The sequence below is a fragment of the Poecilia mexicana genome, unplaced genomic scaffold, assembly GCF_051168715.1.
Source record: "Poecilia mexicana isolate PSO_F unplaced genomic scaffold, ASM5116871v1 scaffold_16, whole genome shotgun sequence".
Lineage (NCBI taxonomy): Eukaryota > Metazoa > Chordata > Actinopteri > Cyprinodontiformes > Poeciliidae > Poecilia > Poecilia mexicana.
The window spans coordinates 15,833,471-15,846,059 of record NW_028263385.1 but is presented as its reverse complement, the minus strand read 5'-3'; the positions used below and the strand labels follow the sequence as shown (position 1 = coordinate 15,846,059).

The following is a 12,589-nucleotide window of genomic DNA, read 5'->3' as shown; positions in this document are numbered from 1 at the left end:
AACCATCTAAAGTGACAGGTCTAAATAAAAGTTTGTGTTGCTTGCTGTTCTTTTTTGAGATGGTTGGACTTGATGTATCAGAGTAACAGGTGACAGGACACACATTTATGACAGACTTTTTAGATTTTTAACAAACATGAGAACCACAAATCTCCTTCGTTCCTCTTCACAACCCTCAACACTTTGTGCTGATCCCCGTAAGGCCTACACAATGCATTGGAATTGGTGGTTGTCACACGATAAACTGAGAAAAAGTTCAATTGGTTTGAAAGGGGTACTGCATTCTTCAGTGTTATTGGAACTGACAATAACCATTCGTCTATGTAAACCTTCAAATTAACTCCTGAGGTTGTGACAACAAACAGATGTGGCAGTAAGATTAAACTAACTCTGCATGGATGACTGAACGGTTTTCTCTGGTGTATAAAAATGTTACTTTGTGTAAATGCAGCTGTAGCACACTCGGAGTATTCGTCATTTTGCATGAGTTTGTCTTTGGAAAGTTTTCATCAGTTTGCCAAATACAAATCTGTTGCTAACCAGGTTAAGAAAATGGCATTTAAAATAGCCTCAGTTTTTATTTGATCTGACAGAAAGCGGACGCTTGAGTTCATATGGGGAGATAAGGAAACGAAGGCATGACACTAGAAGTTAAATAAGACTTCACGTAAGTCAGATTCCATATAATACAGGTATTTGAATATTCAGTTACTGAAACCACTTTAAAAGAGTTATGCTTTTGCCTACCCTGAAAATGATTGAATGACCAAGGAGCAAAATAAGAGAACAAAGTTGAACCAAGTAAAGTAAAAGTTCTTCTAAAGAGAAGAGAAACTCGAGGACCTTAAAGTAAAACAAGACGTGTCAGGAATGTACTCAGTTCAGAAGGGAGTTTAGAGTTTTCCCAGCTTGGTACATAAACAGTGTTGGTGATAAAGTCAAACAAACCACAACATAAAGTAGAAATTAATGCGTTACGTGCAACAAGCTTAGTGTAATTTGGACTACAGAGAAAGGGACTTTTCCTTCTCATTTCATTTAGAAGATTTCTTAAAAACAGGCTCTTGGAAAGTCAAGCTTCCAGAAAACTGCTCAGACAGAGTTCCTTTAAAATCCCCATTAACTGGAACATAACTCCTTTTGCTGTGTATTCCAGCTATTTTTTACTTCCCCTTACTCTGCCACTGTGATGTCATTTTGAATGACTCCATCAAGTAAAGCACTTTGAATTTTTGTTCCTGGGATACAAATACAAACACAACGAATCTTCCCTGGCCTAGCAGTGTGTTTGGCACAAAAGCAACACCTCATCACCAAAAACATATGGAAAGAAAACCTTCATATTTCCCCGACGGTGAAACATGAAGGTGGTAGCGGTCTTCAAAGGGAACTGGGCTGGAGCCAAGATGGATGAAGTTATAAATACTTGCAAATGTTGACCCCAAACCTTCGGGTGTCAGATAGAAAGTCCAGAGCATAGTGAGCCATTATCATGTCAAGCTGTGGTATGCGGAGGGAAGATTGACTTCTGCAACTGAGCAAACAGCTTGAATGGTGCAAACCTGTGCAGTGAAGTGATTACACCTTTTTAAACATTATGTTTTTTCTTTACTGATAGATTTGTTTTTCATTTGAATTGTACACGATGTGAGGAAAAAGTTATGTTTCCCCCAAGGAGCTCACATTTCTGAAAAGAGACAGTAAATCTAAACGTCAGGGAAGATAAAGAACACAAAGGACCTGCAGACTTTGAGCAGGTCCGTGTTTTCAGAGCTGTTTATTATTTTGTACCCACCGAGCACATAAAAGGATTTCAACACTTCTGTAAAGATTTGGGACTCCCCAACTCAACACCGAGCCAAACGTTTGATCCTGATGTCTGGATGATGTTGTGGGAAGGGCAGAGAGGAAAACAGGAACCTCCTCCCAGTTTGACATCTGGCCATCAGAAAGCAAAGTGTGAGGCATTTGCTAAACAACTGCTGACATCTGAAAAGGGGAGTTTTCCTTTGGTTTGACTTGTGTTTTGTGGAGGTCGCAATAACCTTGGTGTCAAACTCAGGGCGTTAGCAAGGAAGGGAAGCAAATGAATAGAAGAAAAATCCATGAAGTTACCAATGCCTGTAGAGTTGTAGAGCTTTTTAATAGCTGAAAAATAAACATGGCATGATGATTTTCACATTGCTGCCTTCAAATAGCTCATCATGTAGGGGGTCTGTGTATAAAAACACTGATATCTGGATGGATTAATTAATTAATCACTGACAAATCTGTTAAACAGAAACAGAATCTGAACAGAAACGGGACATTTTTTCCCCATACTACAACATCAATCAAAAAGGCTTTAATGGCAACTGATTTATTATCTGTTTGGCGTTATAGTATTGATTATCACCTAATATCCAAATTTCCTGTAATTGTCTAGGAATTGGGTAAACCGAAGAAAGGTAAGGATGAACGCAGAACATAACGGATCTACTAAGAGAAAAAAATGACCATAAGTGTCTAAACCAAAAACTACGGAGCCCTCTAGGGGACATTGTTTTCTTTTGCATTAACTTGCAAACCTATTGCATTACATTATTGCGTTCTCTTGCAATAATGTTCTGATCAGTTCAGGCGGCATAACTGAATACTGTCAGCCTTTCTTAAGGTGGCCATGGTATTTTCATATATCTCAATATCTCGTTGTGAAATATCTGAAGTTTTATATCCTTTTCTTTAGGATAGAAATGCACCACAAACTCATGATATAAACAGAGACTTTCCATAAGCAGGAAAGAAAGAAAAAAATGCATCCAAACTATTTGGACTATTTCTGAGTTATTATCATGGGGTAATGAGTCATCTGACAGTTTTTGGTTGTGTCTTTTTTGTGCTGGTAGTTTGAATGGTTGAAAGGGCCGTTTCCATCTCAACCTTGCACAAACAGGCATAAACATGCAGTGATTAATCCGATTTTCAATCCATTTTCTGCACCAAAGAGTTAAGAATAAACATGTTTTCACCGAGGCTCTTCATATGTGTATATATTTGACGTTTTAAATTGACATTTGTGACTATACAAAATAGGCCAGCGTGTGAGAAAACACAAAAGTATTGCGAGTTAGCGCAGAAGAAAAATTTGTCCCTAGAGGGCTCGTTGCACAAAACACAACGAGGAGTAAACAAGAAAGAACTAAGAAATTACCAATATAAACACGAGGATCTTTTCATGGTGGCTTATGGCTTCTTCCTCTCTGTGCGACTTTTCAGCACATGTTGATGTGGTCTAGATAATGACTCTGTCTTAATGGAGACTTACACGCACGTTTCACATTAAACTACTTTAATCTCTTGGACAGAACTCATCTGCTTCCTGAGCGTCGTGATTGCCAGACATTCCCACGCAATTGTTTCAACAGATGAAGGTATCTGGAAATTGTATCCTGGGTCAGACCAGATCGGCAGAGAGCCACAATTCTTAAAGCTTGGCTGATTTCTTTCATGATGCCACAAAAGGAAGACTGTGTGTTTGATCCATCCGTGCATGCCTCCGTTTAACTCAAGTGTTGTGCATGAACCCACAGAGCCATGACACCCTCATGATCTAGACTAGGGTTTGGGATGAAGTACCAAAAGTAGAACAAGAGACAGGTTCAGACATGCTGTCTTTTAACACAGTGGGTTCTCCGTTTTTAATCCAACCAAATCCTGTATCTAAAAACATTTCTTATGAGTCATGTTGTAAAACTTCCCTCCCAGCCCCCATGTTTTCCTCACTCCGCCTCTGCTGCTCCAGCTGCTACTGTGGAGACGTGTGTCCGGTTGCAGAAGGGTTGAGCTCTCAGACGGACGGACAGACAGCGCGGCAGCTTCTGTCGGACCAATTAACGGACCGGGCTGTTTTCTGGGCGGCCTCTGACCTGCCATAATAACTGGGTCAGTACAGCAGGAGACTCGCAGCGGGACGGACACGATCATGGGCTCCTCCTGGGCATTAGTTTGCGCCGCCGCGTCGCTCTTGGTGTTCCTGAGCTCAGCCTGCAAAGGTTGGTCCGGATGTTTTCCCCCCCTTTTCTTAGAGTTGTTGTGTTTCCTGGCAGAACTCCATATTTGTTCGTCACAACGGCAGAGAGAGAAAGTCTTTATGTTGGCTATACTTATAACGTACTTATGTTTAGATTTTATCTTTCCTCCAAGCTTTTATATATTTTTTGTCTTCTGAAACATATATAGCCGGATATACTTTTTGCGAATAAATTCTTGTATTTCAGGGTTGTTTTTTTTTGTTAGAATAATGATTTTATAAAGGCCTAAATGTTCTTTAAAAAAAAAAAAAGTAGACTTCTTGTGTTTACTCTGCATTTTCTCAGTGGATAATTACAAGCAGTTTGTTATGCAGGAACTGGCATCAAAACAGCTCATGTTACATAACTTTTTTCATTCCTTCTGTTTACCATTTTCCAGATGCTGAAACTTGTCTTCAGCGTGAGGTCACAATATCCCCTGACTTCCCCGGTCAAGGTGTGTTTCCTTTCATTACACATGGAGTGACACTGATTATTCATATCTCTTAATTTTGTTGATGAAAACCTTACAGTCCAGATTGCCAGAAAATATCACACTGAGCCAATAACATGTGCATGTGCTGTAGAGAATACCCGCTGAATACTTGGTTGGGGCTCTTTTTGGTTGGAGTCCGACATGAAGCTGATCAGCCTGAGATTTTCAGGGAGTGGAGGTTGCTTTAATAGCAAACTTCAACTCCTCTGCATTGCTGGGTTTGGTGTTTTACCTTTTCTTTTTGACAATGTGAATCTCCTCAGTGGTTCAGCTATCATGTTGCTGGTGCACCTTTTCCTACCACCTGTTTTCCTTCCACTCAACTTTCAACTAATGCATGTTGAAGCGACCGTGTCTGAACAGCTAGTTCCTTTAGCAGCCTGTCGGATGGACAAGTCCTCATGATTTTGTCGCCCACAATGTTTAATTTCAGTGTTTAAATTTTCGTTTTTTTATCTTTTGTAATAATGTTTATTCTCTGAGAAACCAAATTTCAGGTTTTCATTTGCATTTCCTGAACCTGAACTGGACAGAAACAAACTATTTGTACACTCTGCTCATCCGGCAAGATTAAAAATAATTCCCTAAACTGACTGACAATCCTGTCAGTGGATTTGTTTATCTGTTAGAAAAATAACTCTTTGGGTAAAGCTTTAGAAGGGGGGAATCTGAAAAAAGGTTTGGACTGTTTCTCTGACTTACTCTTGCACTCATGTCTTAAACACAAAAAGAGTCAAGTTTGATTGACTGCAACAATTGCAATGGACATTAAATATGACACAAGCCAAAAAAAAAAAAAAAAAAGAGAATACACTTTTGTATTTACAAGGTATTAATCGACTAACTTAACCATCAATCTTCTGAAATTTCAGTTTGAATGTTTACAATTGTCAAATTTCTATTTTAAATTAATTTAAGAACCAGGTCATGTAAATTTAATTCAAAATGCATATTACACCTGCAATAAAAACAATAAAATATATTAAAAGTTCAATCATTGTTGATAAAGATGCTATAAATAACAAGAAAACAAGTTCTGTGGGCTCCCCCTGCTGGCCTGGAGATCCTAAGCAGAGACTTTTTGACTTACACTTCAGGCCAGGCCAGCTATGATGACAAGAATCATTTAATGGCCTAAAGAAAAATGTCATCATTATTTCTATCATCGTTTCAAGAAGCTATAAATTACCAGATAAATGACTGCGGTGCTGTTTTGTGTGATCTACCTTATTTACTTATACATTTATTTTGCCATCTGTTGTACATTTGATCTGTGGAATTTAGTTGCTCTTTGGGACTGTGTTTTGTGTCTTTCAGATTATGTTGTCTCGGATACTTTTTTTAACCAGTTAAAATGCATTGGTATATTAAAAAGTCTCTTTGAAATCAAATGTGTTTTTCAGTTCTGGAGGAACCAGATTTTATGATGCAGAGAGAAGTGGATTTGTCAGAGTTTCTAAATTTTGACGGTACAGTTTATCTTCTTACATTCTTTAAAAATCTTATGTTTTCCCGGATAACAAAATAAATACTACAATTTTCTGCATCACAGATCTACTCACAGAGCAGATAAAAGGTAAATAACCTTTAATGTCTTAATCACATACATTCATCCATCCTAATCATCCAGCATAACAGTGTTTGCTTTGTTTTTTCTTGTGATCAAAACCTTCTGCATCAGAAGATAAACCAGGACCAGGAAGAGGTATGCATTTTCTGCTTTGTCTTTTGTTTAACTCACTCAGCGTGCAACACCTCCAACAACAAAACTGTGAACTGCTCGCCGTTTGTCTTTTCCTCAAAGGTCGACCTAGTTTTCGGCCCCGCGCTTTCCCTCCTCCGCAAAGTTATCCTGTCCAGTTTCCCCTCGGCCGACCAACACCTGACAACATCCAGGCCATCTGTGTTCACGCCGACCATCGACCTCGCTACCCAGACTCTTACTTTCCTCGTTCTGGTTTTAGCAAACAAAGGCGCATGGCCACAGCTGTCAATAATGCGGAGTCGTGGTTCAGCGTATGCTGCAAAGGGAACCAGACGTGGGGGACTGAAGGGACGCTGTGTTGTGCAACACAAGCGGTAGGTTTTTCGTAACGGCAGACTCAGCAAGTTTTTCAATCAAATGACGTGAATTGTCTGTTGTTTTGCAATCAGTGCATCTTGATGCAATTTAAAATGACAGACATGAGATGATGTTTGCTTTTACTCCTTGAATAGATTTCTTTACTTTTTTGAACTTGAATTAATGTGAATATGAAAAAAAGCATGAAACTTCCCTGACATTGAGCATTTTCTTTCTGCTAAAAAAATGTGGGTAAAAGGTGCCTTTTATCTTCGAAAATTTTCCTGGGATGCTGTGCAACAAAATGTCTCCGTGCTGCGGATTTTCCGTTAGCATTTGCTTCTTACAGCATGTCAGCATTCAGTATTTTGTCTGCTTTCTCCAGTGGGAGCAATCAGTTCAGCTGTTCTGTGAGGAGGATTCGTCTGTGAAAGATCGGCTCTATGAATGCTGCAGGCGGAGAGGAATGAGCAGACTGAGCTGTTTCAATGATGACGCTCAAAATCCCAACTATAATCCATCACAGGAGTTACCTGTGGAGGAGATTGGCTCTTCAGAAAACTTCCACTTCAACCTAAACAACTGCCCAAGGTCGGTCAACAGGAATGCCACCTACTGTACATTTTTCACATTTTATCACCTTATAACCACAAACTTCAGTTTGATTTTTAGTAAAAGTAGGAAATGGATTTATTGGTTGATTTTTTTTTTTTAGAAATGAACATCCAAATGTGGTATGCATTTGTATTCATATCCCCTGAGTCAATCCCCTGTAGAACCACATTTTGCTGCAACACTTAAACTCAACACATTTGTCTAGAGAACTAGATTCAAAATGCAGAGAGGCATGGGTTATGTGCTGAAACAAAAACATAACCTTTTGCATTCATGCTAAGCAGTTCAAATTTGCTCTCATCTGACCAGATCACCTTGTTCCACATGCCCTTATGGCTTTCTTTCAACAATGGCCTTTTCTTTTAAAAATAAATAAGTGAAGGTAAACTAATGATTCTCCTGCTGACAGTGTCCTGTAAGTCTTTGCAGCTTCTCCAGAGTTACCATGATCCTTTTGACTGCTGTATAGAGATTTTCTGCTGCTGATTTCTTTGCCTGGTATCGTTTTTCTTCTGCTTCACAAATATGTACTACGCTGTGTTGGCCTATAAAGCATATTAATGTTTGTGGTTGTAATCTGACAAAATGTTTATTTAGGCCATTAGATCTAGAAAACCCCATTTTGGTGTGATTGCAGCCTGTAGAAGTAATGCAACTAAGTGTCTAAGAAAAAAACATTCTGAAAGTCGTGCCAAATGATAAGTTATCCACTAAAGCTCACACCATAACATCTGCCTCATCAGGTAACTCAAACGAGAAGTCTCTAGGAATAATAAGTCATATGGCAGAAAGGGAAGTGAGACAAATTGCAAAACACAGTTCTCTGTTTTATGAACTTTATATAGCTTGAATGAAGAAATATTTGGATTTGTGCCACTTGCATTGCAGGATCCGGATGAGTCCATCTAGTATCAGAGCATTAGGTGGAGAAAAGCCAGAAATCAACGCACCTACTTCCCCAAAAATCGACATCAACTTTCCTCCTGGAAGGCCTACAGCAGACAACATTGAGTCACTGTGTGGCAACCGGAAACGCCGGCCTCTCTACACAACCAAGTGTCTGCCGCGCTCAGGCTACGAGCTGCTGGCCCGTCAGGTGAAGACCATCAACCGCCTGGAAAAGAGATTCAAGCAGTGCTGCAAAAAGAAGAAGGGAGCGCTCAACTGTGCTGAGCACAGGGTACAAGAAGAAGCTTTCAATGTACATAATATGTCTTATTCCATCTGAATGATTTTGATGGAAATTTCTGGTTTTGTTTCAGTGGCGCGAGGAGCTTAATAGGTACTGCTCGGTTAATGGTCGGCAGGAGTGTTGCCAGACAGATGATCACTACAGTTGTTTCCAGTCACTTTCTTCAGATCCACTTTATAACACGACGTCCGCTGCCGAGGAACCCACACTGAACAAGATGTGTGATACCCAGATTATCGACAACAGGTGAGACTGCAGTACATTCTGAGGGTTTTCTATGTTTTTTTCATGAACATATTTCTTCCACTATTGCAGAAAATCAATACTGACGAATCGTAAACATTTATCACAAAAAGTAAAATAATTTTAGTAATTTACTTTCTAAAACTGAAGGTCGTAGAGGTTTTATGCACAGATTAATCTATTCCAAGCGTAAATTTAAATTTTCAGACACATAGTTTAAAAATTCCAAATTGTGTTTCTCAAAAAATTTAATTTTTTCTTAAACTAATAAAGATATATGTAATAGGTACAGAAATGTTCTGCTATGGCCTCCTCAGTCATGGTAAAGATCGCTAGTTTGCCAGTTGTCTACCAGAGAGTAATCTACTCCGTCCACAAGGACACAAGAAACACGAGGGCATTGGTAAAAAAGCTGGTTGTTCATAGAGTGCCGTATCTAAGTATATTAATAGAAAGTTGAGTGGAAGGAAACATGCACCAGGAACAGGAGTTGCCAAGGTTTGAGAGGATTATAAAACAAAATTCATTAAAGAGTTTACGGAAAATTCACAACTAGAGTCAAGCCTTCGAGAGCAATCACAAATGATTACAAAAGATGGACTACAACTAGGGCTGAAACGATTCCTCGAATGATTCGAGTACCTCGATTACTAAAATTCCTCGAGGAAAATTTACCTTCCTCGAAGCTTCGTTAATTTATGTTTTATTAGTTAGCGCACCGTGTTCCGGCCGGGACTTCATTTGCGTTGCGCGGAGCTCTCACTTCCGCCTCTGAGTTGTTGACAAAAGCTAAGTCTCAGCGGCATAAAGTCCAATCTTCAAGATTGGCCCGTGGGGATTTTATTGATTGATGATAATGCCCGACTTTTTATCGTTTTTGGGGAACCAATAAGCATCCTTAAAATGACTGGGGGAATGCCTGGAGTACGGCAGCATTTCTCCTCCGGGGCTGCTAGTTGAAAGCGAACGGCGGGAAGAGCGCTGAGGTGAGCGGATAGACTGAACAGGGCGGGTGGCTGAGTAGCTGATGCTTACCGTGTAATGTAGCTTTACCGACGAACCGCACAATAAATTTCATATCCCGGTCTGAAGAAACGGGTGGCGGAGCGCATCGTACATGGCTGGTAGATGAGTTTCTGAGTGTGACCAGTGAAGGTGTCGTAAATATCCCGTATTGCTTCCCCCGTGTTCGTCCCCCGGTCTAACGGTTCGTCAGTCCGCTGGTCTATTTCCTCCCCTCCACCCCATCTTACGTTCGTTCATTCGCCCTCTCCTCCCACTCCAGGCGGCATTTCCCGTATTTTCAAACCCAAAGCGTGACAGGTTAGGTGGCAAGGTGAGTTTAATTAATCTATTAAACTCACTGAAGATGAATACATAAACTAAAAGCTGGATTGTAGACATTTTTATAAGCATATTTGTGAGCCTGCCTCTTTGTTATTAAATTCAATATAATTTCAGATTTTTCTATAACTTTTCTTCTGGTTAACTTAGAAAGTGAGCTATTATTGTTACAGGTTAGTTTTCTAAACTACAAAAAAGCAACTGTTAGGGATGCTCAAATATGAAAAATTGGACTGATATTGATATCTGATAGTAACACCGGTATTATGCCAGATTTACCAATATTTCATTTTATAATTTTTTTTATCCGATTACTCGATTAATCGTAAGAATAATCGATAGATTACTCGATTACTAAAATATTCGTTTACAACAGCCCTAACTACAACCATTGGGTTCCTTGACTTTAAGCCACTTCTGGACCAGAGACAACATCAGTAGTGTCTAACCTGGTTCAAAGTCCTCTTTTCAAATAGAAGTACATTTTATTACCCGTTTCATTTAATTTGTAATTTAGAGTGAGTAAGTTTGAAAGAACGAAGGGAAACCACAAAATACAAGGTCAAGTGTGAAGGTTTCTCTGTCAGTGATGATTTTCAGAGTCTTGTCGTGTTCTGGTGTTAGTCCAGTTGGTTTTTATCAACCTCGTGGTCAGCACAGCTGCCTACAAGGAACTTGTAGAGATTTTCATGCTTCCCTCCTCTGACAAGCTTTATATAGATGCTGATTTTATTTTCCTTCCGGACTCGCCACCTGTCCACACTGCCAAAAGTACCAAAAGCTGCTTTCATGGCTGCGGTACCCCCTTGATTAGTCAGCAAACTGACCTGAGCTTAAAATCATAGTGAATGTATATAGTATGATCTGAATGCAGAAGTTTAATACTTGCCTTAATGAAAAAAAAGGAAATAAATATGAGTGTTTTGAATGAAAAACAAATTAATTAATTTGCTTATATAAGTAAACTTCTCAATTATATATATTTTTAGCTGTAGAATTTGGTCGTACCAATAACATGACCTGTGTGCAGATTTCCTGTCGGTTTTCAACTGAAGACCCAATGCTGCCCTCTGCCGGAGCAAGACAGAAACAGTTGTTTTGAGCTAAAAGTAAGTTTGAAGGATCTAATCTAAAGGAATTAGTTCAAAACAACTCAAGCTAAAACGTTTTTATGTGTTAATTAAAAATCTAAACCTGAATTTCTTATGCTTTCCATGTGGACTTTTTCTCTTGATCAAATCAGCTTGTAGAAATGTCCCAGATCCTGTGTTCATCAAACAAGTCTCACTCGCCTGTTGTTCGCCGCTGCTGCAAGATGACTTTGCATGAAGAGATTCAACAGTGTCTCAGCAAACATGTCATGAAAGCCATCACCAAAGCGACTAAGAAGGGCCAGAAGAAGAAGAAAATATGCCCCATCCCTTAAGTGCATATATAACTGGCAGGAAAGTATCCATTTCTGGAAATTGTAAGCTTGCTCCAGAGGTGGTTTACAGTCACTGAGCACAAACAAATACTGAAGGGTTATTAAAAATGTAGACCACTTTGTAGCTTCATCTACTGCTGGTGTAAAATTATCATCACATGAAAAGCATTGCTACAAGAACAAATGAAACTGAATGATTTTTTAATGCATAGTTTCTAATCAGACTCTTGTCTCTGTTGCTGTACCACTGATTACTTTTTGTTGCTGCTCTGTGCATATTTGAATTTATTCAACTTGGATGAAGGCAGTTTTGGTGAAACCTTAAAACGATGTTGCAAACTGAATTTTATATGAATTTTTATCTGACAGTTTAATAAAAACACATTTGAATCTGACTTGGGTTTGTTGTGAGTGACTTGACATTTTAAATCCTGGATTGTATGAGTAGCATAAAGTGCTGATGAGAAGTTTGCATACATTTCTCATTGGGGTAAGTAGTGGGCATTATTCACGTTTTGAAAAAAAACTGAAAAAAAAAATTGGGTGCACACAGTTTAAATTTATTTTGGATTTTCTCTAATCCACACAAGGTCCAAATTATACATGAAGACTTAAATATGTGTATAGCCATCAACATGGTCTACGCATAATTGTTTTTGCATATCTGACCACTGGTCAGAAGCTGACTCGTTTTGATGCTGCCACCACATCACAGTTGATGCAGTGTTCTTGAAAGTTTAACCAGAAGGGATTGACCTATTTGCAGTCCTAACTGCAGTTCATCCTAAAGATTCTACTTTAGGAAGAACTTTTTCTTAAAGTGAGTACTGTAGAAACATTTCCAACACTTAATTGTCTCCTATCACTTTCATTCTATATAATACCACAGTGATAGTTACAGAGTATAACAACAGCTGGGAGGAAGAGCCTACTGACTCTCCTTTGTGCACAAAGCAGTCTATCACTGAAGTAGCTCTACAGCTTCTTGCACAGGGTACCAAAACAGGATCACATTAAACTTCTGGAGTCATTAATATTATTTGTTGTGTTATCATCCCACCTTGAAAGGAGAACATTTTAATAAAAACGTGACACTGACTTGCATTGATTGTGTTCAAATTTATTATCTGCACTGTAGAAAGTTGGCAAGACTCTGAATTAG

General features: G+C 39.1%; 1 protein-coding gene across 2 annotated transcripts; it reads left to right on the top strand.

Annotated features, from left to right (window-relative positions):
• The first annotated feature begins 3,782 nt into the window (after nucleotides 1-3,782).
• Nucleotides 3,783-11,822, top strand: ecm1b (extracellular matrix protein 1b). Of its 2 annotated transcripts, none has more exons than XM_014984458.2 (11): nucleotides 3,783-4,031; nucleotides 4,450-4,506; nucleotides 5,949-6,014; nucleotides 6,098-6,121; nucleotides 6,230-6,250; nucleotides 6,350-6,624; nucleotides 6,993-7,198; nucleotides 8,111-8,402; nucleotides 8,485-8,660; nucleotides 11,032-11,110; nucleotides 11,245-11,822. In XM_014984458.2, the coding sequence occupies exons 1-11, from the start codon at nucleotides 3,962-3,964 to the stop codon at nucleotides 11,425-11,427; spliced, it is 1,449 nt and encodes a 482-aa protein (XP_014839944.2). In that variant the 5' UTR covers nucleotides 3,783-3,961; the 3' UTR covers nucleotides 11,428-11,822. The 2 variants fall into 2 exon arrangements, with proteins under 2 accessions (XP_014839944.2, XP_014839943.2); XM_014984457.2 differs by having other exon boundaries at nucleotides 3,784-4,031; nucleotides 6,227-6,250.
• The last annotated feature ends 767 nt before the right edge of the window (nucleotides 11,823-12,589 follow it).

Coding starts and splice junctions, on each gene's coding strand:
- ecm1b (XM_014984457.2), top strand. CDS start 3,962: ATGGGCTCCTCCTGGGCATTAGTTTGCGCCGCCGCGTCGCTCTTGGTG. Junction 4,032..4,449: donor CCTGAGCTCAGCCTGCAAAG/GTTGGTCCGGAT, acceptor ACCATTTTCCAG/ATGCTGAAACTTGTCTTCAG. Junction 11,111..11,244: donor ACAGTTGTTTTGAGCTAAAA/GTAAGTTTGAAG, acceptor TGATCAAATCAG/CTTGTAGAAATGTCCCAGAT.